The sequence below is a fragment of the Pipistrellus kuhlii genome, unplaced genomic scaffold (genome assembly GCF_014108245.1).
Source record: "Pipistrellus kuhlii isolate mPipKuh1 unplaced genomic scaffold, mPipKuh1.p scaffold_m20_p_94, whole genome shotgun sequence".
In the NCBI taxonomy this organism is placed as follows: domain Eukaryota; kingdom Metazoa; phylum Chordata; class Mammalia; order Chiroptera; family Vespertilionidae; genus Pipistrellus; species Pipistrellus kuhlii.
Window position 1 is genome coordinate 243209 of NW_023425600.1, and position 26329 is coordinate 269537.

At 57.1% G+C, this 26329-nt stretch overlaps 1 protein-coding gene across 2 annotated transcripts in view; it reads right to left on the reverse strand.

Moving 5' to 3' along the window:
• Positions 1-26329, reverse strand: part of PTPRN2 (protein tyrosine phosphatase receptor type N2) — a 326344-nt gene that overhangs the window by 137917 nt on the left and 162098 nt on the right. For both annotated transcript variants that reach the window (XM_045578276.1, XM_045578275.1), the window contains exon 11: positions 22227-22291. In XM_045578276.1, the coding sequence (XP_045434232.1) occupies positions 22227-22291 (65 nt within the window). The remainder of the gene's footprint in view (positions 1-22226; positions 22292-26329) is intronic.

A 26329-nucleotide genomic window follows, 5' to 3' on the forward strand; every position in this document is an offset into this window, starting at 1 on the left:
CCCCCCTCCCCGGCCCCCCATCTGGGACAGGCCCCGCAGCCCCGTCCCACAGGAGTCACGCCGATTGGGGGTTAGAAGAGAACCTGGCGGTGCCGCTAGGTGTGGCCGCAGACAGCGTCGGCCGCGCCGCGTGTGCCGGTGGAAGAGGCGGGAGCGATCCCGTGACGGCCTGGCCTCAGGCACTGCAACAGGATCAGAAAGGCCGCGGCCGCGTTGGGGCACTGAGCTGGCTCCAGACCACTCATCTGGCCGCGGAGGTGTGGGTGTGGCGGACCCCACCTGCGCCCTCCAGGCCAATGGGGCTGTCTGTCGGCGGAGCTGGGACCGAACCCTGAGGCACAGCTGGGCGTGTCTGCGGGCACCTCTGTAGGGCCGGCCTGCAGCCCCCACGCAGCGGGCCTCAGAGCCCAGGTCTCCGCAAGTCCCAGGACGGGAGCGGCTCCCGGGCCATGTGGTCCCGGGGGAGCGGGAGTGAGGACGGGAAAGGGACCGGCCCTGAGACCCAGACCCCAGGGGGCCGGAGCGGGGAGGCGGCTGCGCCGTGTCCTGCGCAATGGACAGGAGGCGGTTCCAGGCTGTTTCTGGTTGCTCGGGGCGACCGCACTTTGCAAATGATGGGCGCAACGCGCAAACGGGACCGTGTGGCGAGGCCGCGGTGGGCGAAGGAGGCTGGCCTGGCCGGCGGCGGACACAGCGGAGGGGTGAGCGGCGAGGGGCTCACGGGAGCTCACGGAGCAGCAGGATCCCGCGCCGCCTGCCCCCGCCGGGGAGCCGCCTCCTGACGCCAGCCCTCCTGCCTTCGCCTCCCGATGCCGCTGGAAAGGCGTCAGGAGGTGGAAAGCCACGAAGGAGAAGAACGGGTGGGGGAGGAGAGGAACGGCTCTGGCTCTGTGCCCGCGGGTGTCTGGCGCAGGACCCGGGGCGACGTGCGGGCTCAGCCCAGGGCCTCTGTGATGGAGCGGCTCTCCCGCTCCGAGCACAGGCTGCCGAGGCCCGGCCAGGGGTGCTCCAAAGGGGCCACGAGGACCGTTATCAGCAGGAAAAGTGGACAAGCAGGCAGAAAAGGTCCCGTGGCCACCACACTTGTGGAGAAAGGAGGATAGAGACAGTATGGAGTGTGGGAGCACACGGTGACCACAGACGCCGCAAACACAGTGGGAGAGTGACCACGGACACGGTGAGAGTGACCACGGACACCGCGGACAGAGTGAGAGTGACCACGGACACCACGGACACGGTGAGAGTGACCACGGACACTGCGGACACGGTGAGAGTGACCATGGACACCACGGACACGGTGAGAGTGACCCGGACACCGCGGACACGGTGAGAGTGACCACGGACACCACGGACACGGTGAGAGTGACCCGGACACCGCGGACACGGTGAGAGTGACCACGGACACTGCGGACACGGTGAGAGTGACCATGGACACGGTGAGAGTGACCACGGACACCGCGGACACGGTGAGAGTGACCACGGACACCGCGGACACGGTGAGAGTGACCACGGACACCGCGGACACGGTGAGTGACCACGGACACCGCGGACAGAGTGAGAGTGACCACGGACACCGCGGACAGGGTGAGAATGACCATGCACACTGGACAGGGTGAGAGTGACCACGGATACCACTGACAGGGTCAGAGTGACCACGGACACCGCGGACAGGACACGGTGGTAAAGTGACCATGGACACGGTGAGAGTGACCACGGACACTGCGGACACGGCGAGAGAGTGACCACGGAGACTGTGGACAGGACATGGTGAGAGTGACCACAGACACCAGGGACACAGCAGGAGAGTGACCATGGACACGGTGAGAGTGACCACGGAGACCACGGACAGGACACGGCGGGAGAGTGACCACGGAGACCATGGATAGGACACGGCGGGAGAGTGACCACGGAAACCATGGACAGGACACGGCGGGAGAGTGACCACGGAGACCATGGACAGAACATGGCAGGAGAGTGACCATGGACACGGTGAGAGTGACTACGGACACCACAGACAGGACATGGCAGGAGAGTGACCACAGACACCGCGGACACAATGGCAGTGACCACAGATGGCACAGACACAGTAAGAGAGTGACCATGGACTGCGGATGCAGTGAGAGAGGGTGTGCCCAGGCCCGGGCTCAGGGCTGAGCGGGTCCATGGGGAGGTAGTTAACTGCCAAGCATATTTGGGTTCCTTTGTCAATATATTACATTTCTCTGATCAAAATTCCTTCTCACACGGAAACTTGAGGACTGCAGAGACCAGCATGAGGTGCAGACGAATCCGGGCAGATGGCTTTATAAGCTGTTTTCTGCTGTGTCTGCAGTGTCAGCGCCACAGCCAGTGCTCCCTCTGCCGGCTTCCCGAGCAGGAGCGGAGGGGCCTCCCATGGCCCTGGGGACCTGCAGCCATCGCTCTCTTCGCCATCAGTCAGCTGCGGCACTGTCCTCAGCCACCTGGCTGACCAGTGGACCCGAGGCCCAGCGCCATGCTGGGCACAGGACTGAGACAGGAGCCAGAGGATGAGGACACGCTGAGTGACCTGTGTCAGAGGAGAGATGGCAGGCCTGCGGGGTCCGGCTTCAGACAGGCGTGGTCAGGTGGTGGGTAAGACCTTCCCTGGCCAGACCGTCTCAGAGGAAAGAGCCGTGTGAGGAACAGCCGAGGCGTTTCATAAACAAGGGCGCTGCCTGCGGCGGGAATGTGCTTCCCCCGTGCTTCCCCCATGCCGGGAAAGGAGCATTTAACATTGAGTGCATGTGTGTGCTCGTGTGTGCATGTGCATGTGCATGCATGTAACACATTTCTCATGACTTCGTTTGCCATCTGGCCGGTGCACAGGAGAAGAGTCTGCCAAGGGACACATGTCACAGGCAGGCGCAGCTTCACACCTGCCAAGGGCCATGAGTGAACGCGTGCCTTTTTCTTAACTGGCCAGCCAGGGTTCCCAGAGCTGTGACCAGCAGCACAGCGAATTCCTTCCACCCGTCTTTCATTTTGGAAACATTTTTTAAAAAAACACGCCTCGGGAGAGAATGTGTGAGCGAGCTATGTGCAGACCCCGTGTCCGGCTGGCGGTGACTGTGTCTCAGCCGGAAAGCAGCGCAGCCGGGAGACAGCGAAGGGTCTGGCATTCGCACACGGAGGCAGAGGGGACTGTGGGCCCCGACATGCCGCGACTCTGGGGAGGAAAGGGCAGGAGAAGACACTGCCCCAGCCTTGGAGACCATACAGGTATTTCTCACAGAGTTTAGGTGAAGTGAACATTTTGTTTTTTGATAAATATTTTTTCAATCTATTCTTATACCAATTTACACCATCGCCAAACGGGAAATGCCATAAAACCTCTGCTAGCACTTCACGGTGGACAGACGGTACTCGTATAGACACAGAGGAGTTTCACAGTTTAATTATGTGGATGAGACTAACAAAGAAGCCAGATGGAGAGATGACTGGTCAACTGATCCTTTGTTTGAATCACCCCGATTTCCACAAACCATGACTGCAGAGAGGTTCGAGCGAACTCTTTCAGCTCAGTGAAACTCACAAACTCCACGCAACACAGGCCATCTCCCTGGACCACTTCGCCTCGGGATTTAGATCTTTGTACCAGAACAGCAATGGTTCCATGGAGAGGCTGCATCGGACTGAAGACATAAGCCAGCAAAAATAATAAAATGTGGAATTTCAGTAAGGATGCTTGTGAAAGTGAGAGTGGCTATATTTGTAACTTCGAGATATATACCGAGTGGCCAGATTATTATGATCTCTGAACGCATAATAATCTGGCCATTCAGTGTCTATCCTATATAATAAAAGGCTAATATGCAAATTGTCCCCTCAACCAGGAGTTTGACCACAGGCAGGCCAACCAACTGTCCATGTCCCCTCCCCTGGCCAGGCTGGCCGGACTCCACCCATGCACAAATTCATGCACCAGACCTCTAAGGTACACACACACACACACACACACACACACTCACACTGAATGGCCAGATTATTATGCGTTCAGAAATCACAATAATCTAGCCACTCAGTGTGTATGGGTGAAGGCAAAAAGGTACCACAGAGTATATTACCTGCCTTGAGGCCTTTTCTTGGTTCTTGGCATCCTATTCATCAAGATAATTACAGCAGCGTGCTCACACTGAGCCATGATGGAAGCACAAAGCACTGGCTATGGAACAGCAAGCGAGAGCCATGGTTGTCAAAAGGACTGAGAAAAGTAGCAGTGCCAGGAGTTCTGGCTCGAACAGCTGGTGAGCGAGGTGCTGAGAGGACCGGTGAGGGCGGAGCCGGAGGCATAGGCAGTCAGTGTGCACTGGAGACCACGCACCAGCCGGAGACACGCTGTTTGGGAATCACCAGGTCCTGCAAGCACACCCAGCTCAGCTCTCTGCAGCGAGGCTGTGCTTCAGGCACAGGGAGCGACAGGCTAAGGGGACATGGCACAGTGAGGGGAGAACGTGGTAGGAAAAGCACGTGTCCCTCACTTCACAACAAACAGGCACCAAGGACGACCCAGGAAAATGGAAAGATGAAGTGGAACCATGTGAACCATGGAAAACTGGAGAAGGAAAAAGACGCTCGCTGTAACTGATCGTGGGGCCTGAAGGACTCTAACCAGGAGCGCAGGGGGCGGAATCCAAATGGAAACAACAGCCACGTTTGGATGAAACCAAAGCTGAACCTCAGAGAGCACGGCAGCAACAGGCCACTGCCCGCAGAGTCCCAGCCACAGGGAGACAGCGAGCTCCCGGAGCAGATGATGCCAAAGCAAAACAACAAATGGCCGAGCACCACACAGTGTGCCCACAAGAAATCAGGCTGTAAGTGAAGTCAACAACATGCCGCTGTCTTTGTAAAAAGAGGGTCCAACCTTCCCCAGGGCCATGCTCAGTGTGGCGGGGCACTGCTTGTAGCCATCGGGACTGGGAGTGGACTGTGATCAGTGAAGTAAGAAGTGGGAGAACTAGGAGAGTCTGTGTTGCCCAGCATGGTAATTACATTTTTAGAAATGTATCCTATAGGAACAATAAGCTGAATAGATCAACTTTATGTATAAAGGTAGTAACTGCAGCAAGATTTTAAAAGTCAGTTCTGGAAACAACCTATGTAGGCCAATAGCAACAGCAACAGCAACACCATAGAAACACCTGTGTTCCTTGGGACACTATTTTACAGTCAGTCTGACAAGGTCACACGGGCTAAGTAAGAGTAAGATAGGGTGTACAAATTATACATATAATCTAAAGAAATACCAGTGAGCGAGTAAATCCAGGTGGCAGAATTATTGGCGATTTTAATTCTATTGTTTTGCATTTTCCAAGTTTTCCACATACATCCTACCTAATAAAAGAATAATATGCAAATTAACCATCACTCTGCTACACTCACCAGCCATGTCCACCATGCCTGCCAGCCAACTAGAGTGAGTATGCAAATAAAACCAACCAAGATGGCTACAGCCACAGAGAGCAGGAGGGAGGCTTGGGTTTCCCAGGCAATGGAGGAAGCCTGCCCTTGCTGGCCTAAGCCTCCACTCAAGGTTACAAAGTTTCAATTATAGAAGGTAAACAAATCCAAACAGAAATGGCAGCAGCCACAGAGTGAGCAGGAGGCTTGGCTCCGCTCCAGGCTACAAAGTTTCAACTGTAGAAGGTAAATAAATTCCAGATACCAGGGCCTCTGCTTGGGTCACCAGGGGGCATGGCCGGCCTGCAACCCACCACAGGCCTCTTGCTCAAGCCGCCCCACACCCCAAGGGAACCCTCACCCTGATCCGGGACACCCATCAGGGCAAACCAGCCGCCCCCACCCATGTACCAGGCCTCTATTCTATCTAATAAAAGAGTAACATGCATATTGACCATCACTCCAACACACAATATGGCTGTCCTCATGTGGTCAAAGATCCTGCCCCCATGTGGACACAAGAGGGCCACCACAAGATGGCCAGCAGGGGAGGGCAGTTGGGAGGCATCAGGGCTGCAAGGGAGGGCAGTTGAGAGGAAGCAGGCCTGCAAGGAAGGGCAGTTGGATGCAATCAACCCTGCAGGGGAGGGCAGTTAGGAGTGACCAGAACAGCAGAGGAAGAAAGTTGGGGGCAAACAGACTGGCAAGGGAGCAGTTAGACATCAATCATGAGAGTGGTTAGGGGGTGATCAGGCTGGCAGGCAGAAGTGGTTAGGGGCAATCAGGGAGGCAGATAGGAGACAGTTGGGAGCCAGCAGTCCTGGATTGTGAGAGGGATGTCCCACTGCTGGTTTAGGCCCGATCCCACCGGAATTGGGTCTAAACAGGCAGTCGGACATCCCTCGAGGGGTCCCAGGTTGGAGAGGGTGCAGGCTGGGCTGAGGGACACCCCCCCCATGCATGAATTTTGTGCACCAGGCCTTTAGTATTCAATAAAACAAAACAAGCATTCTAATATAAATATATGCATTTCCCATCTCTGAAAAGGCAGGCTACCTGTGGCTCATGTCATGACACAGGACTGTTTGTGTGGATATTACTCCCTCTGGCCACCCATCCACCCAGCCACCCACCAACCTATCCATCCATCTGTCCACTCATCCGTCTATCATCCATCATCCATCCATCCACCATACACCATCCAACATTCATTCATTCATCCATCCATCTATCCATTCACCTATCCACCAATCTATCCATCCATCTTTCCACTCATTCATCCACCATCCATCATCCATTCATCCATCCATCATCCATCATCCATCCATCCACCATGCAACATTCATTCATTTATCCATCCATCTATCCATCCATCCATCATCCATCCATTCACCCATCACCCAATATCTAGCCATCCACTCATCCGGACTATTATTTGTAATGTACATGGTTTAAGGATGTCCTAATGGGATTTATGGTTGGTTAAGAGTAATGTTTGTCCTTGGGAGATGTAGATGAATGATGGAGAGAGATGAGGCCTCAGCAATGCAGGGCCACCTGAGATGGCTGAGCAGAGGGTGCCATGGGAGTCTAGGGCCAGATGCCAATTCTGTGGAAGGGGGTCCCTGCTCCCACCCCATCAGGCACATCACTAGCACCCACAGCCCCTGAGGAAACCAGAGTTTACTCGCTCTGCTCTTTACATACGTCCCCTGTGTCTGCCTCCTCAGAAAACTCCTACAACCTCAACACCCAGCACAGAGAGCTGCTCTGCGACCCGGTGACACTGCCTCCTTCCCATCTAGCCTCCGCAGGCGGTCCTCAGTGCTGAGCCACAACGATGTGTCCTCCCAGCTGTTAGCCTGGGACTTCTGACCTGGTGTCTGGCCTCCACACACCTTACACCCACTGCCTCACCCCAACACGTCACAGCTGAGATGTTTGCCAAGCAAAGGAATGTCTGTTTCCTGGCACGTCTCCCCCCCCCATCCTGACTTCCGACCCCTCTCAGCTATCAAGGAGCCTTAGTCATCACATCCGGTTACAGCGCTCCAGAAGCCAACACCTTGCATTCCGCACTGGGCAGTGCCTGGCTGTCCTTTAGTCATTTAACTGTGCGGCTGTGCACTGGAGAGTGAGTGTGTGCATGTGGTGGCGTGGCCCTGCCTTCAGAAGCTGCTCCGGGCACAGGCTTGCCCAGGCCAGGGAGCAGTAGGTGTCTGCACACACTTCCCCAATCCGGGCAGGGCCCAGGAGGGGAGAGGCCTTGGAGACAGAGGGGCATTGAGGCAGTCTCCAGGCCTCAGAGGGACATTCACTGGGAGAGGCCACACAGTTGCAGACAGATCTGATGGCCAAAGGCTGGTACTGCTCTCTCACCAGGCCCACCCAGCCTGGGCCTGGAGCTCAGCCGGGGACCTGCCAGAAGGGCCGAGGTCAGAGCCCCGCCCAGTCAGAAGTGCTTTCTGTCCCTGGGTGAGGGCGTGGGGACTGTTGGGGAGCACGGCTCCCAGGCAAGGCTCAGGTTGTGCTTGCCCACCCAAACCCCTGGGGAAGGGGAAAATGAGCTGGGAGGAGCGGCCGGGCTGAGTCTAGGTCTCTTCTCAACTCACTCTTGGGGGCCCATGGGGCCCTTTGTCCCTTTGTGCTGCCCCTGCCGATGGTGGGGACCCTCTTGCCTGCAGGGAGAGAAGTTAGGGCTGACTGCCCGCTCTGTGCCGCCCGTCCTGCAGGAGAAAGCTCGGCACGCCGGGCCGGCCTGCTGCAGCTGTCTTCCTTTTATGTCAGTCCTCGCCGGAGGGTGCTTTCCCGTGGATTTTTAGAGAAAGTGGAAGATGGGGAGGAGGAGGATTGGGAGGGGGAGAGAAACATTGATGGGAGAGAGACACATCGACTGGTTGCCTCCTGCATGCACCCTGACTGGGCCCAGGGATCAAATCTGCAACCCAGGTACATGCCCTTGACCCAGAATCAAACCTACAACCCTTCGGTGCAAGGGCCGGTGTGCTGGCTGCTGAGCGCCCGCTGGGCGGGATGCCAGGCTGTGACGCTGACACACCGCAGGCAGGACGTGGCCCGTGGGGCAGGGTGTCCTCAGAGCAGGGGCCGCCCGCGGTCTCCACGCCTCTCCGGACCTCGCTCTGTGAACTGCTTCTGGCAGGAAAGCTGAGATTTCCCCCCAAGATTAAATGTCGCTCTCCGTAGCTTCCTCCCACGACCACTCCAACACTTGACACAGAATTAAGCTCTCTCTGCTCACCGAGTGGGCAATGCAGCCCTCGGAGGCGCGAGGTGAGAAATTAAAGCCGTCGCTCTGTGAGCGCTAATGGCCCGCATGAAACACGAGAAAGGTGACTTAATGGGCAATCAGAAGAAATCATAAAACTAATCATGCGGTTAAAGTCTTAGAAGCAGGCGGGAGGGGGTTCAATCACAGATAACAGCCAGGGCTGGTTTGGGGCCACGGTGAGTCCACCGTCCATGGGGGATGGGCAAGGGGAGAGGGCAGGGACGGGATGGGGGAGAGGGCTGCACTCCTGTCCTGGCCGCCTTCCTCCAGCTGCGCCCAGAGGAGCAGGCGAAGGAGGGTGCAGTGCCTTCTCTGCACCTGGGTGAGACCTGAGACGCAGTGGAGGGAGGCGGGTGGGGCTGCGGTGCCCTGGCGGCTGGGGCAGGGGTTGCAGGAAGTGAAGGAAGGCACATAAGGGGACCTGAGCACCTTCAGGATCTTAGCTGACCACGCACAATGTGTGACTAGCACAGCACTTTGTCTCTGGTTGACTGTTTAGGGACCAGGTTTAGAGCACAGGATGCTAATTGGTTGCTGAAGCGGGGTGGGGGTGGGGGGTGGGTACAGCTGCCTGCTTCATGCAACTCTGCATTCAGAACTCTCCACCTGATGCCATTTACTCTGGTCGCCAGCTCTGGCTCCGGCACAGTCTGTGAGGGGAGAGTGGCAGAGCCTGGAACCCACCTCCGGTGATGGTGCTGCTGGGCCTGGGCCGCGGCCTGGGAGGCAGAGGACACCTTTGGGCCTGGGCCTGGGCTGAGGAGTCTGGCCACGTGGTGGTGGGAGTGCAGCAGGAAGGACTTCGCCTGGAAAGAAGGACACAAGCCAGACCAAGAGTCCCAGAATCCCAGCGACACTTCAGAGAATCTTCTGCATGGTCAGCATGGGCCAGACGAGCACGGCATGCTGTTGGGCATGAATAAAAGATGACTGTTTTTTTAAATCTTCCCTTGAGGATATATTTTGAGAGAGGAAGGGAGAAAGAATGAGAAACATTGATCTGTTGCTCCCGCACATGCCCAGACCTAGAATTGAAACCACAACCTTTTTTGTTGTTGTTGTTAATTCTCAGCTTAGAATATTTTTCCATTGACTTTTAGAAAGAGTGGAAGGGAGGAGGAGAGACAGAGAGAGAAACATCAATGTGAGAGAGACACATCGATTGGCTGCCTCCTGCACGTGCCCAGACCAGGACCAAGGATGGAGCCTGGCCATCTTCTAGTGGCCATCTTGTGTCCACATGGGGGCAGCCATCTGGTGTGTTGGAGTGATGGTCAATCTGCATATTACTCTTTTATTAGATAGGTTAGAGGCCTGGTACATGGGTGGGGGCTGGCTGGTTTGCCCTGAAGGGTGTCCTAGATCAGAGTGAGGGTTCCCTTGGGGTGTGAGGTGGCCTGGGTGAGGGGTCTGTGGTGGTTTGCAGGCCGACCATGACCCTCGGCGACCCAAGCACAGGCCCTGGTATCTGGGATTTATTTACCTTTTACAATTGAAACTTTGTAGCCTGGAGCAGAGCCAAGCCTCCTGCTCACTCTGTGGCTGCCGCCATTTCTGTTTGGATTTGTTTACCTTCTCTAATAGGAACTTTGTATCCCTGAGTGGAGACCAAGGCCAGCCAGGGTGTGTGGAAAGCTTGGCTTCCTCTATTGCCAGGGAAAAACCCACGCCTCTAAACTGCTCTCTTTTGCCAAAACCGGTTTGGCTCAGTGAATAGAGTACTGGCCTACGGACTGAAAGGTCCTGGGTTCGATTCTGGTCAAGGGCATGTATCTTGGTTTTGGACATATCCCCAGTGTGGGAGTGTGCAAGAGGCAGCTGATCGATGTTTCTCTCTCATCAATGTTTCTAACTCTCTATTCCTCTTTCTTCCTCTCTGTAAAAAATCAATAAAATATATTTTAAACTGCTCTCTTTGGCTGCAGCCATCTTGTTTGGGGTTAATTTGCATACTGGCTCTGCTTGGCTGGTGGGTGTGGCTGGTGGGTGTGGCTTGAGCCGAGTGATGGTTAATTTACATATTACTCTTTTATTAGGTAGGATAATCTATTCATCATCCATCCATCCATCCATCTATCCATCCATCCATCACCCTCTATTATCTATTCATCATCCATCCATCTATCCACCCACGCATCCATCCATCCATCACCATCATCCTCCATTATCTATTCATAATCTATTCATCATCCATACATCTGTCCATCCATCCACTCATCCATCCATCCATCATCCATCTATCCATCCATTACCCCTCATCCTCCATTATCTTTTCACAATATATTCATTATCCATCCATCATTCTTTATCACCTATTCATCCATCCATCCATCATCCATCATCCTCTATTGTCTATTCATAATGTGTCCATCATCCATCCATCCATCCATCCATCCACCTCCATCATCTATCCAAAATCTATCCATCATCTATCCATCCATCCTACATTCTCCATCATTCATCTATCCATATATCATTTACCTGTCCATCCATCCACCCATCCATTATCCACCCATTCACCCATTCACCTGTCCATCCATCCATCATCCATTTATCCATTCACCCTTCATCTATACATCATCCATCCATCTGCCCATTTACCTATCCATCCATTCACCCATCTGTCATCATTCCATCCATCCATCCATCCATCCATCCATCTATCTGTCATCCATCCATCCATCCATCCATCATCCTCCATCTACCCACCCACCCATCCATCCATCATCCATACATATGTCCATCCATTTATCCATTATTCATCCATCATCCATCCATCTGTCATTGCGCTGGATGCTCAAGATGCAAAGACATCTGAGACAAACAGGATTTCTATGCTGGTGGAGAATAAATATTCCCCCTGGAGGAGTTATTAAGGATTATCCACCCAGTGTTCTCATTTCAGACATGAGGAAATTGATGCAAGCAGGAGTCAGTGACTAGTTCAAAATTATCATGGTGAGGTAGGCCTCCCAACAACTCATCCACCATGCTTGCCACAGTCATTTTCAGACGAGGCTCCATGTAGCATCAAACTAAGATTCATAGTCCTCTCAATTAAGTATTACAGATCTCCCAACACCATAAGCTCATGACTGCATGCAATTAAACATTGTAAGCATTGACCTTCAAAATGAATGTGAGGAAGTCAAAGCTCTGATTTCCCCCTTGATGCCAAAATGATTTTTAATTGAAATATCCAGTCATTTTTACAAACATTCCCTGGAACCTCTGCTTTGCCAGGCCTCCAAATTAGCGCCCACTGTGCCGGCCGGGCCACCCAGCAAGGCCCCTTGACATGTGGGTGATGTGCCCATGGACCCAGCGCCTCTCACCTTGCCACTTTTTCTAGAGAATCCTGGGAAGTATTTCACTTGACAAGAGAGTTCCACAGCTCTACACTTAGTGCCAAAGTGAGTAAAAAGTTTATGTTTTCCCTTAATTAGTAGACACATGTCATAAACCTAGATGATGGCCTGGGTGTAGGATAAACTTGGGAAGGAACAGGCAGAGGAGGGACAGCATGCTCTCTAGCTGGCCTTGCCCCTGCCGCACTCCCTCCTCTGGTCCCCTGAGCGGCGCCATCTGACCACGGCAGGGCCTCTGAGGTGGGTACCTTCTCAGAACACCTTGAGCATCTCAGAGCCCAGGCTGGCCTGTCACCTCTGTAGCATCAGCCATCCATCTGCGGCCGGCCTGGGCTCTGAGATACTCAGAATGTCCCTACATGGGGCACTCATACTCTCAGTCACACTTTTATGCCTCCCCCTGCTACCGACACCCCACATTCCCCCCACAGCCACCCCACTCATGCGCACATGCTTGCACACTCACAGGCTCACCATAACACATGTATGTGCTGAAATACACACATGCTCACAGGCTCACCTGCATACACACATTCGTGGGCACATGCACGCAGGCATACACCCAGGCTTGTGCACGCAAGCTCAAGTGCTCACAAAAGATCACATGCATACACTTGTGAGCACACACATGCACACTGGCAGACAGGTGCACTGAGGGAGCCCTTAACAAGATTTCCCCCATTGGCTTCAAGTATTTATAGCGGCAGATGGAGAACGCATTTCAATAACCTTGCTCAAGGTCGCAGCCATCTTTCTGATGTGGCGATAAAACAGTTCAGTTCCGATGTGGCCTTAGGAAACATCGCTGCTGATCCTTTCATGCCATCTGTGGAGTGTGATCCTGGAGTGCGGGCCACCCCAGGGGCTTCTGTGTCTCCATCGCCTCTTCTTGCCCATTCCCACCCATCCTTGAAATCCCGGAAAATTCTTGCCAATCCTGGTCTGAGGAGACACCCTAATTTTAGGATCCCACTAACTCTGAAGAAGATGTAAGTGTGACCCCTAGTGGCTACAGCGGACACAGCAATCTCAGCTATTTGTCCTGCCTGAGGTCAGGAGGTGCCCTCTGAGTGGGTCCCCAGGAAGGAGGGACGCAGATACTTCCCAGCTGTGTAGGGCTCTGGGGCCTTGTTGGGGACCATCTGTATTGTCCAGCCAGGGGTCTTGCTGGGGGGTCCAGCTGGAGATCTGAGTGGGGTCCATCGGGAGTCTGGGTGGGGGGTCTGGGTGGGATCCATCCATCGGGGGTCTGGGTGGGGTCCATCGGGGGTCTGGGTGGGGTCCATCGGGGGTCTGGGTGGGGTCCATTGGGGGTCTGTGTTGGGTCTATTGGGGGTTCTGGGTGGGGTCCATCGGGGGTCTGCGTTGGGTCCATCGGGGGTCTGGGTGGGGTCCATCGGGGGTCTGACTGGGATCCATCTGGGTTCCAGCTGGGTCAGGCCAGCTTTGCTGAGCTAGTTCTCTGGCCGGCTCTGCCCAAGCTCCTCATCTCAGAGCTCAGGCCGGCCTGCCCCCTCTGTACATCAGCCATCAGGGTCAGAATTTACGAGGCTGTTTCTGAACAGGAGCTCCCACCACCCTCCCGGCTCCTGCTGTGGACCTTCCATTCGCCGTGCCCTGAAGGAGGCCCTGGAATGAAGGCCTCCTTTGTCTCCTTGTGGAGAAAACCTCTGGGCTGAGGTCTCTCAGGTGCCACAGCCGCGCCAACCCTGGAGGCTGCACCCGTCTCAGCAGCAGGGAGACGGCTCGGGTCGTGGTCCAGGCCCGGCCCTCCATCCCTCACCCTGCCCCCTGCTCCCCGAGCGGCCGGAGGAGCTGTGCTGTGTCTGCCTGGGAGAGGGCCACGGCCGAAGGGAAACTCTTGGCAGAAACACGCATGGGAGCGAGTTCCCAGAAAAGACCAGCTGGGCGTCACAGGAAGCCGCCTCAGGCCAGAGCCGCTCCTCACAGGGCATTCCTGGAGCTCAGCAGCCGGAGCTGTGGACTCGGCGCAGCGTGAGATCCCACCCGATCCCAGCCCTTCCCCCGGCCCGGCTGCTGGGAGAAGGTCGTGTCGGGGGTGATGGTTCATTCTGCCTCACCCTGACTGGGCCATGTGGCTGCTGAGCATTGTTTCGGGGTGTCTGTGGTGTTTCTGGAATCCACAGACGAGGGAGGAGGGTCATCCTCCCCACGGGGGCCTCACGGACCTGCCGAGGGTCCGAGTGGAACACAAAGGCGCGGAGGGCGCTCTCTGCTGGTCTGGGATATGCCCTGCTCTTCTTGGCCATCGGGGCACCGAGTGCTTGGTCTTCAGACTTGGGTTGGGGCCCGTTGGCTTCCTGGTTTCTCAGTCTTTGGGTTTGAACTTGAACTTGAAGCTGCATCGCGGCTTCCCAGGCCTCCAGCCTGCAGAGGGCAGCTGGTGGGGCCCCGTGATCTCTGCTGTCTCTGCATCCTCTGGGCTGTTTCTCTCGGGAGCCCTGACGCGGTGTTGGGATGCTGACCCAGCACCTGAGCGCGGTTCACAGGTTAGCCCCCTTCTCACCGCACATGCACGGGGACTCCGGCCCCGGAGGGCAGCAGAGGCTGGGCCAGAGGGCAGGGGCAGTGCCGCACGAGCGATTCTCCCCGCTCTCAGGGCAGAGGGCCAGCTGCCGGGGCCCAGAGAGGACGGCGCGGGGGCCGCGCACCAGCCTCCCGCAGGGCTCTCCTCCTGACAGACCGGCCAGCTCCTCCTCTGGCCGGGCCCCTCAGCACTGCCCACGCCGCGTCTCTCGCCTCAGCCCGCCATGCCACAGCGGAGCCCGGAGAGGTTTCTACCCAGAAGCCTTCGTCTTCAGAAAGCAAGTGTTTTCCAGGTGCTTCTCCAAAGTAAGCAGACCATCCCACAGTGAGCGCTCTCGTGTGGGGGAAAAGTGACGGACAGCAAGGCCATACCTGCACAGGTGCAGCGGTAAGCGTCCTGCTCTCAGACATGACAGCGAACTGACGGAGACCCTGTCTCTCAGGGAGGCAGACTGTGCCGGCAGAGGCCACGTCGTGGGGCTCGAGGGTGTGCAGCTGCCGAACTTGGTCTTTGCTGGACAGTGATAAGCAGGTCTTGACTTGCTCTCGGAGAAGCTGTGTGTGTCGCCAGAGGAGGTCCCACTCCCCTCGGTGGCCTGCAGGCTGGGGTGGCCTGAGCACGGAGGATTCTCATGACCTGGAACGTCCACCCCTGAGGACAGCACCTGGATGGGCCTCCTGCACCTGTGTTACTAAGAGTGGCCGGGCTCAGTGCTTCAGATGCCTGCTGACGTGATGGGAAAGTACAGCCTTCAAGAGGACAGCAGGAACATAAACACACATGAACCCACCCACACATGGATGCACACTTGCACGCACATTTGGGTGTGAACACACATGTACACACACACACATATACAAACATGCAGACATGGATCTGTACACACATGGACACATTCACACGCAAGAACGCAGATGTACAACACACATGCCCGTGAACACATGTACGCATACACGCGGATATGTGCACACATGTGTATACATATACACGCATACACAACATGAATGCACATACAGAGACAGGAACATCTTGCCTTCACCATCTTTTCTTTCTAAAATCATACATATTTCATTAAACTTCATGCAGAGTGTCTTCTGATTTATGGTAATTGTCAACAAAATGAAAAACACAGATGAGTTTAACTCTGCAGGAGCTCGGAGTTAACTGGCATGAAATTATGTTGTTTCTTCATTTTAAAAAAGCAGGGTCCCAAACGCTGCCTCCCAGGAAACGCGGAGGACACCGAGCGAAGTGAGGGTGACTCCCCACATCCGCGGAGCTGGTCACCTGGCGGTGAGGGACCCGCCCGGACCCGAGGCCCAGGACGCATTTCCGTATCCAGCCCTGTTAGACGAAACATCGTGGAGGAAAGAAAAAGGAGCCGGCGCATCAATAGCCCCTTGATTAGATTTTCATCTCCCGAGCAGACAAATATGAATATTTATTACCAGGAAGGCCGGCTTTCCTCTTCCCATTGCTCTGATCTTGAATATTTCCCACTGCTAATTTTTATGAAAATTTGGGCAACCTACTATTTTCACATAAACTGACAGTTCTTGAGATAATCCTGTTATTGTCTGGTTGAAAATTACGGCTTCCGCTTATTCCTGTGTTAATGAGGGATTAAATATGGTTTTTCACCCCATAACCTGAGACGGGCTGGAATTAAAAATTGCATGTCGTGTGTCTGCGGGCTGAGGGGCCGGGCTCTCCACGCTGCTGTGGACGCGCTTTAAACACATTCCTCAGCCCCCGCCCGGGATGGAAAGGTTCCGTCACGGGAAGCCGCAGAGAAACACACGGCCCTTCGCCACCGCATAACATCGCAACACCGTCTACGTCGCTTCAACACAAGACCTTTTCCAGGGACCCACGCTCTAGGCCACCGCCCCAGAGCCAGGGGCCGGCCGCCCCGCCAGCCACTCTCGGGCACCCGCCAGCGGCTTCTCACCTGAGCTCGTTGTGTAAGTTTTACTTTATTGCAGGTCGAACCATGGATTTGATTTTTTTGGACAAAGGGTCCTGTTATGCTTCTAAAACTGCACACTGCGTTTTCTGTTTTTTTCTGATCCCCCTGAATGGCCTGGCAGAGTTTTTCACTCTCCGTCACTGGTCTGACAGGGTATTCCGGAGAAGGTCACTGTCCACACGGCCTCCTGGAGCCGATGGATAAAAGGGCCTCAGCGGAGACACTGATGGGGTCTCACAGGTAGGTGCCTGGGGGTGACCGAGTCCTCCCACATCCATATGCTGCAGCTGTCTTTGGAGATGGGGCCTGTTAAAAATATTTATTTATTTGTTTGTTTATCTATTTAATCCTCACCTGAAAATATGTTTCTGAATGTTTTTTAAAGAGAGTGGAAGGGTCCAAGCCAGTTTGGCTCAGTGGATAGAGTGTCGGCCTGCGGACTCAAGGGTCCCAGGTTCGATTCCGGTCAGGGGCATGTACCTTGATTGCGGGCACATCCCCCAGTGGGGGCTGTGCAAAAGGCAGCTGATAGATGATTCTCTCTCATCAATGTTTCTAACTGTCTATCCCTCTCTCTTCCTCTCTGTAAAATATCAGTAAAATATATATTTTTAAAAATAAATAAAGAGAGTGGAAGGGAGAGAGGGAGGGACATCGATGTGAGAGAGACATAGCGATTGGTTGCCTCCATATGCACCACAAACTGGGGCTGGGGATCAAACCCACAATCCATTGGTGCGCAGCTACCACCCTAACCACTGAGCAGCAGGGGCCAGGGCTGAGCAGAGGAGATTACTCAGATGAGGTTGCCAGGTGCGCCCTGATGCAGTGCGACCGGACACAAGGAGGGACGGTGGCCTGAGGCCCAGAGGAGGGGCCTGGGGAGAAAGAGCCCCGCCCTCCGCCCGCCCGCCCCGCCCCGCCCGCTGGGGAAGCAGGCAGCGCAGGGGCCTTGGCTCCTATGGATCCAATGAAGGAGTGACTCTGTCCCAGACCCTCGCACGGCTCCGCTCCACCCTCCTGCGCCCAGCCATGTCCGATGCCCGCTCATCTGTAGCCAACACCTCAAAGGCAAGAAGGACATGCCGTGCCAAGGAGCATTTAGTGAGAAAGGAAATGCACAGAAAGAAAAACATACGTTCACATTGAACTCCCTTCAATGCCCAGAGCTCCTGATGCGAGCGTGGCGAGGAGGCGGGGCAGGGACAGGAACGGAGGTGGGATGCGGTGGGCGGACGGGTGGGGTGGGGCGGGGATGGGGACGGGGACGGGAGCACGGGGGATGTTGTCATTGGGAGGGGTCCCTTCCACAGGGCCCCGGGTGGCGTTTCTGGGTTCCTCTCAGCGGTCTCTGCTCCACCGGCCCGGCCAGCTGCCGGCATCTCTCCGGGAACCCGCCCGGGGTTCGGGGCCAGAGCGAAGCGCTGATGCCCACAGGTGACCGCACGGTTTGCCAAGTCCTGCCCGGCGCTCCTCAGTGGACAGCCCGCACACTGCCCCGCGCACTGCCCCTCACACAGCCCGCCCACAGCCCCGCGCACTGCCCCGCCCACTGCCCCCGCACACTGCCCGCACACAGCCCCGCACACAGCCCCGCTCACTGCCCCGCCCACTGCCCCGCGCACTGTCCGCCCACAGCCCCGCGCACTGCCCGCACACAGCCCAGCGACCTAACGACACGGGCAGCGGGGACCGGCTCCCCGGTCCCTCCTTGCTGGTCACCCGCCAGGAGAGTGACTGGCCTAGCGGCATGGGGTCCTTGGCTGAGGACGGCGTGTCCTTCCACACCCAGGGCCCTCTCCTCAAGCAACTTAGATGCTTCCAGGGAGACACAAGAACCGAGGTGGGACTTCGCACGCGGTCACCCCACGCCCTCCCCCACCCTCTCCCCCACGCCCTCCCTCCACACTTGGCCCCCCACGCCCTCCCCCCACATCCTCCCCCACGCCCTCCTGCACGCCCTCCCCCAACCCCTCCCCCAAGCCCTCCCTCCACACTCGGCCCCCCACGCCCTCCCCCACGCCTGTCCTGTCCTGGGAGCGCTGTGCCTCGGGTGACCCGGAAGAGAGCCTGACACTCCAGCGCAGCAGTAACTTGGTGCTTGCGAAGAGAAGAGCATTATTTCTGTAAAACACCCCTTGTTTCTGCTCTCGCCAGCCTGGAACAGGGTTCCCTGTCTCCGAGGTGGAAGGCACAGCTTCCTGTTTGCCAGCTGAGTGCCCGGGACCCAGCAGCTAGTGCCCCCCCCACCCCCCGCAGGTGCTGCTGCCACTGGCCGAGGGGGCTCCCCGTGCAGGCGGTTTGGAGGGTCCCCCGATCTGCGATTACAAGGTGTGCTCTGCACACAGAAGTGTGGCCGGACCTGGAGGACAGGCCTCTGGTCTCGGGGGAGGGGAGGTCCTGCACATGGGCTGGCCCAGCCTGGTCCCCACCAGGTCCCTTCCCCATCCCTGGCGGCACCCACCTCCAGAGCCAGACCCGCTGCAGCTGCCTGGCCTCCGGGAGGCACGGCTCACGGCCTTCCTCTCTCGGGAGCAGATAGGGCAGGCTGGGGACACGGCCTGACCCTGCTCCGCCCGAGGCCTCTCGTGTGTCCTGGTCTGGGGCTGCGTCTGCCTCACGGGAACCGCGGCAGAGGAGGTGACACACTGTCACACCCGCACACACAGACAGAGGAGGTGACACACCGTCACGCCCGCACACACAGAGGAGGTGACACACCGTCACGCCCGCACACACAGACAGAGGAGGTGACACACCGTCACGCCTGCACACACAGAGGAGGTGATGCACAGTCACGTTCGCACACACAGAGGAGGTGACACACAGTCACGCCCGCACACACAGACAGAGGAGGTGACACACCGTCACGCCTGCATACACAGAGGAGGTGACGCACCATCACGCCCGCACAGACAGAGCAGGTGACACACCATCATGCCCGCACACACAGAGAAGGTGACACACCTCACACCCGCAGACAGGTTTGAGATGAGGAAACACTGCTCTCCGGAGCTAGCTGTGCACCTAGGATGGCAACACCCGCACTTCATCAAGGGCCAGACGCAGGGGAGAGAACCCACACGGCTTGGCCAGAGGTGAGAGGTGAGAGGTGAGAGGTGAGAGGATGGCGGGGAGCCTGAGGGCAGGGTGGCTAAGAAGGTCCATGGGGCTCCTGGGAGGCTGACCACGGTGACGGGGCCAAGAGTGAGCGTGTGGAGAGGCTGCTGGTTGGGCATCTGGCATCGGCCACTCGGGGATGGCCACCTAAGCCAGGGTGCTGTGACGCCCCTTGGATGATAGAGGAGCCGAGTCGCGGGGAGCGGTTTCTGGGCAGTGCGGTGTTCGGAGAGAACGGAAGACAACCTCGCAGACAAGGAGGGTCTAACCATGGAGCTGGCGGTGCCGTGCAGGACCAGTGACCCAGGTCAATGACGCGGGGGCAGGGCTTCGGGGCCAGAAGTGGGAGCAGCAGGGCCCCGTGAGGCTGGCGGGGGCGGTGAGGAGACAACGCTACCACTTCCCGACCCTGGTGCCTCACCAAGGTGGGGGCGGCAGCTTCTCCGACACCGGCTCAGCTCCCAGCCTGCCCTGCGGCTCCGCTGCCACTGCACAGCCTGGGCCCCGCGGCTCTGCTGTCACTGCACAGCCTGGGCCCCGCAGCTCTGCTGTCACTGCACAGCCTGGGCCCCGCGGCTCTGCTGTCACTGCACAGCCTGGGCCCCGCAGCTCTGCTGTCACTGCACAGCCTGGGCCCCGCGACTCTGCTGTCACTGCACAGCCTGGGCCCCGCGGCTCTGCTGTCACTGCACCCGCCTGGGTCCCACTGCTCCGCTGTCACTGCACAGCCTGGGCCCCGCGGCTGTCACTGCACAGCCTGGGTCCCACTGCTCCACTGTCACTGCACCAGCCTGGGGCCTGTGCCAGGAAACAGCGAGCCTGGTACCTGTGGAAGCTGTGCTGGGCAGAGTGAGAGGTCAGCACTGACCCCATCTCAGGAGAGCCCTTTCTAGCCAGAAGAGCTCCCCTCCCCCGCCCAGGTTCAGGTGCCATGCCGCCCTCTCCGGCAGAGCCAGCCTCCCCCCCACAGACACTCTCCCTGCCCGCCGCCCGCCGCCCGCCGGACACTCAAGGCAGCTTTCTCCTTACTCCTGTGGCTCTCACCCCACCCTGGACACCAGAACACACGTGCTCTGACCCCACCCTGGACACCAGAACACACGTGCTGTGGAAACTGCCCTCCGGCAGGCACAGGCGGCCTTGGGTCCTGCTCTCCCACGTCCTCTGACGGGTCTGTCCCCGAGAGCACCTGTGCTGCCACAGGAGCGTGGCTGCAGCCAGGCACGCCTGCTCCCGTCAGTGGGGAGCTGGGGGGACATTTCCCCCAAGAGAGTGCGGGTCCCAGCCATCAGCAAGGAGCCCTGGCGGCCGCCGCCTGACAGTCAGGTGTCCGAGAAGACCAGGCCGTGAAATCTAGTTTCTACGGCGATGGCAAAGGCTGTTGGCCACGCGGACTCAGCGGCAGCACCTCCTAGACTCTAGGACCTAGAGGGAGCAGCGCTGTCCACCTGCACTCCTTCAGCTGCTGGGACCGGGACGCCCGCGGGCCGGGAGGCGAGAGCCGGCAGCTGCTCTGCTGACCGAGCGTCAGGCCCAGTGCCTCCTCCCAGAACCAAGGAGCCCCGCCCGGCCCTGAGGCGTGGCCGCTCCTGCTGCGGAAGCATCCCTCCCTGCAGCGCCTCCCAAACGCCCGAAATACCGACCCCAGCACCAGTGGAACTCCCTGCCACACATGTGACATTGCGAGACGAGGTGTGTTCTGATGGTTTCCCTGCTTTTCTTATTCAGGACTGCTTTTCCTCAAAGGCCCCCAAAACAGTCACATTATCTGGCACCGGCATGGGCACCAGCATTGGCATCTCAACCATCAGACGGCTACCCGGCTCACACCATGCCTGGTTCACACCGTGCCCCAGCGCCCGGCTCACACCGTGCCCCAGCGCCCGGCTCACACCGTGACCCAGCGCCCGGCTCACACCATGCCCGGCTCACACCGTGGCCCAGTGCCCGGCTCACACCGTGGCCCAGTGCCTGGCTCACACCGTGCCCGGCTCACACCGTGACCCAGCGCCCGGCTCGCACCGTGACCCAGCGCCCGGCTCGCACCGTGACCCAGCGCCCGGCTCACACCGTGACCCAGCGCCCGGCTCACACCATGCCCGGCTCACACCGTGGCCCAGTGCCCGGCTCACACCATGGCCCAGCGCCCGGCTCACACCGTGCCCGGCTCACACCGTGACCCAGCGCCCGGCTCACACCGTGCCCCAGCGCCCGGCTCACACCGTGACCCAGCGCCCGGCTCACACCATGCCCGGCTCACACCGTGGCCCAGTGCCCGGCTCACACCGTGGCCCAGTGCCTGGCTCACACCGTGCCCGGCTCACACCGTGACCCAGCGCCCGGCTCGCACCGTGACCCAGCGCCCGGCTCACACCGTGACCCGGCAGCCAGCTCACCAGCCAGCCGCCCCAGCCACACAACATCGCTGGACCCCACGTGGGCCACGACGCAGGCTTCACACAAATAGCACGCTGTGCACCGACGCGTCTCAGGGCAGCCTCAGCCACTCACCGACCCCACTCCGGCTTGAAGAACCCTCAGTCCCGATGATCGTTCCAGTTTGTCCTTGTTGCTGACTGTTGGGAAGAAGAAGAAGCACAGGTTAGCTCGGGCCTGTCCTCCGCTGGACACGAGGTGCTCTCCCTGTGCTACACCCAGTCCCAGCGCCACGCTGGGCACGAGCTGCAAGAGGGAGACCTAAGGGCCAGCGTCCCCCGCACCCCACTCCAAGCAGAGGTGCCGTCCCAGGAGACCCCAGACCTGCTGGGACAAACAACGTGGACATGGCTGCCAAGAGCGAGGTCTTGTTTTAGAACAGAATGACAAGTTTATGACGTGCTCACAGGAATAAGGCCAATGACTGGCCCTCGTTGGGTGGGCAGCCACTTCACTCCTCTCTCATCACTCAGCTTCGGCAGGACTAGGAGGGCTTTCCGAGAATAAGGCCCCACATCAGCAAGAGGAGGGTAAGTGCTGCAGCAGTGAGTCTGGGCCCAGAAACCAGGCGCCCCGGCTCACACCGCAGCCCAGCACCCAGCTCACACCGTGACCCAGCACTCAACTCACACCATGACCCAGCACCCAGTTCATACCATGACCCAGCACCCAGCTTGCACCATGACCCAGTGCCCAGTTGACACCTCAGATCCCTGTCCGGGGTCCGAGGCCTCTCTGTTGTGAATCCAGTAGACTTGTTTCACTCCAGTAGACTTACTGAGTCTGAGAATTGGCCTTTCCATCGGTGCCATACATTTTTCAGCCACTGTGTCTTCACGTAGCACCTCTCCACACCTTCCTGTCGTGGAACTCCTGCTCAATGTATGTGGGACGGTTGTAGCTTGTCTTCTAAGACTCCTTACTTTTAGAAACCATGTATTTCTTTTCTTTATCTCTCTGGCTTCATTCTGGATAATTTCTCCAGTTCTCTCTTTTAGTTCACTCATGCCCTCTTCAACTATATCTAATTTGCTTTTACACACATGTCTTGAGTTTAAACTTTCTATTTTATCTTGCATTTAAAAATTCTATTGTTTTAATATTTTTGGTCATTTTTGAGGCTATTGATCTCTGGTTCATATGTAACCTCCCTCTTGTGGGTTCCTTTACACGTGAAAACATGTAAGTTTATGTTTGAGGTCTCTTCATTGTGCCCTCGGGCCGCCCTTTGCTCACGGCTCCTTGCTCTCCAGCATGGTGCTGTAAGCTCCTGGGATTTTAACTGTGGGAGTGCTTTGAAGACAGAGAACACGGGGATTCCTCCAGTGAGGACGTGTGCTTCCTTCTCTAAGCTAACTTCCTCATTTGGGTTTTAGGGGCCACGTGGTGGTGCATGTGGACAGTGTTTTCCTGTGAAGCTGACTGTGTTCAAAGTCCTGGTGTGATCTCACTCCCCACCACCTCACCCCAGTGCTGAGCATGAAGTCCTTGGGCCCAGTGGAGGCTCTCGCCGTCATTCTAAGGTAGGGGTGTCGAACTCAATCAGAGAAGGGGCCAAAATCTAAAATCCAGCCTAAATCGCGGGCCGAATGGTTTACCGAACAGTCATAAACTGTCATTGTGATGGAAACGCAGCGGAGTGCAGTGATGACAGCGTGGTGTGGGCCACATTGCGAGGCCTGGCAGGATGGATTTGGCCCGGGGGCCTTGTGTTTGACACATGTGTTCTAAGGTGACTCCTCCAACCCGCCTCCTCCCCACAGCTGGTGATCATGGGCTGTGAACCTGCAGGTGAGGTGTGAAGCAGCCCATGAGGTGTGAATTGGCCCATGAGGTGTAAATGCGACCCATGAAGTGTGAAGCAGCTGTGAGTTGTGAACCAACAGGTGAGGTGTGAAATGGCTGTGAGGTGTAAAGTGGCTGGTGAGGTGTGAAGAGGCTGGTGAGGTGTGAAGCAGCTGTGAGGCTGAACCAGCAGGTGAGGTGTGAAGTGGCTGTGAGGTGTGAACCAACAGGTGAAGTGTGAAGCAGCTGGTGAGGTGTGAAGCAGCCAGTGAGGTGTGAAGCAGCCAGTAAGGTGTGAAGCAGCATGATGTGTGAAGTGGCTGAGTTGTGAACCAGCATGTGAGGTGTGACATGGCTGAGTTGTGAACCAGCAGATGAGGTGTGAAGTGGCTGTGAGGTGTGAACCAGCAGGTGAGGTGTGAAGTGGCTGTGAGGTGTGAACCAACAGGTGAGATATGAAGCAGTTGGTGAGATGTGAAGCAACTGTGAGGTGTGAAGCAGCTGGTGAGGTGTGAAGCAGCCAGTAAGATGTGAAGCATCATGATGTGTGAAGTGGCTGAGTTGTGAACCAGCAGATGAGGTGTGAAGTGGCTGAGTTGTGAACCAGCAGGTGGTGTGAAGTGGCTGTGAGGTGTGAAGCAGCATGTGAGGTGTGAATCGGCCCATGAGGTGTGAAGCAGCTGTGAGTTGTGAACCAACAGGTGAGGTGTGAAGTGGCTGTGAGGTATAAAGTGGCTGGTGAAGTGTGAAGCAACTGTGAGGGTGAAGCAGCAGGTGAGGTGTGAAGCAGCTGGTGAGGTGAAGCAGCCAGTGAGGTGTGAAGCAGCCAGTGAGGTGTGAAGCAGCATGTGAGGTTTGAAGCGGTTGTGAGTTGTGAAAGCCAATGTTTGGAAATGCCCTCAAGAGAAGGTCATCAGTGTCCACTTAGGGTCCTGCTTTCACTTGGTTCGGCACCTCCTAGAATTCCAGTGTCTCCAGAAACTGACATGTTGCAGAGTATATCTCTACACCTTCACATTCTAGCATTTTTGGTTATTTTCGAAATGGCAGTCAATCCCAGCATCTACTTCTCTCAGCACATGGAGATAACCGGAGGCCCCTCCCCCCACAGAGGCCTCCCTCACCACTCTGCGCTTCTGTAGGTGCCACATATTTAATTGGTGGGTTTGAGCAAAACCTCTGGCAGCTGCGTGTGAAGTGTGTAAAGCATGAGGGAGTTGAGCATTGCATGTGAGGCGGAGCGCCTCATAGGTCGGTATGGACTTGGTAGGGGAGCTCGCGCTCACTGCGGCCCATGCACCCAGGCCCCACTGCTTGCCGGCCTTTCCCGCCCACTTGTCTTGCCTGCAGCAGCTCCGAGTGAGCGAGGCGGGGCCCGCAGGCAGCACAGGCAGCAGTGAGCCCTCGGAGGCCGCACCTACATACTTGCTCCAAGCCCAAGGTCCGCCAGGCCCTTCTGAACGGGAGCCATGTTCTACTTCACAAAACCTTGGACTGAAGCAGCGTGTATCAACATGACAACAGCTCGCTTTAATTACGTTCACTCTAAGAGAGCTGCGAGCGAGGCCTGTGCCGACAGAAGGGCTGAGAGGGACCCCTCAGGCTGAACATTTGCATGCTGAGGGAGCCGGGGCTTTCTACCTCTTCCGCACTCTCCGCTGGTGTCCGCCAGCCGGACAGCTTCTGGGTCCTTCCACGTACATCCCGGCCCACCGCACAGAGCACCCTGCCCACCGCACAGAGCACCCCTGCCAAACCCCACGGGTGCTCAGGGCCAGGCTGCACACCCCGCCCACACCTGGCCCCTGGGACTTCTCTCCGTTGTGCTGGGGAGGGCAGGTGCCACAGCCTCAGCCTCACAGACAAACGCAGACAGAGCCCCAGGAGCTGGGCGGTCAGCCTGTGGCACCCAGGCCTGGGCCCCCGAAAAGCCCTGTGTCCAGTTTTCTAGCCACAACGAGGAAACAAACGAGGTGCTGAGAGCAGTGGGCGGCCGGAGAGGCATGTCAGCTTCAACCTCCAAATCATTCTCCAGAAGGTCTCACTCAGGCCTGCTCCAGGCCACTGCCATTGCATCCACAGCTGGTGTCACGTCTCCGCTTTCCCTTCCTGTGAGTGACTGCGGTGGTTAGCCAGCTGCCCATGCACAGGGAGCCACCGCGGCGGAGAAATGGCCCGTCTCCTGTCGTTCACCTCTGGACAGCAAGGCCACGCCGGGAGCTCACAACGCGCTGCCTGGTTTTACTGTGTAACTGGCGTTCCCAATGCACATTTCAGGGACATCTGATGTGTGTTTTTAATTAAAAGGCAACTGAATAAACATCCATATTCTGTGATACATTTTCTGATCATTTTCAGTGCTGAGGCCTCAGAGCTGCCCCAAAAGATCCTTC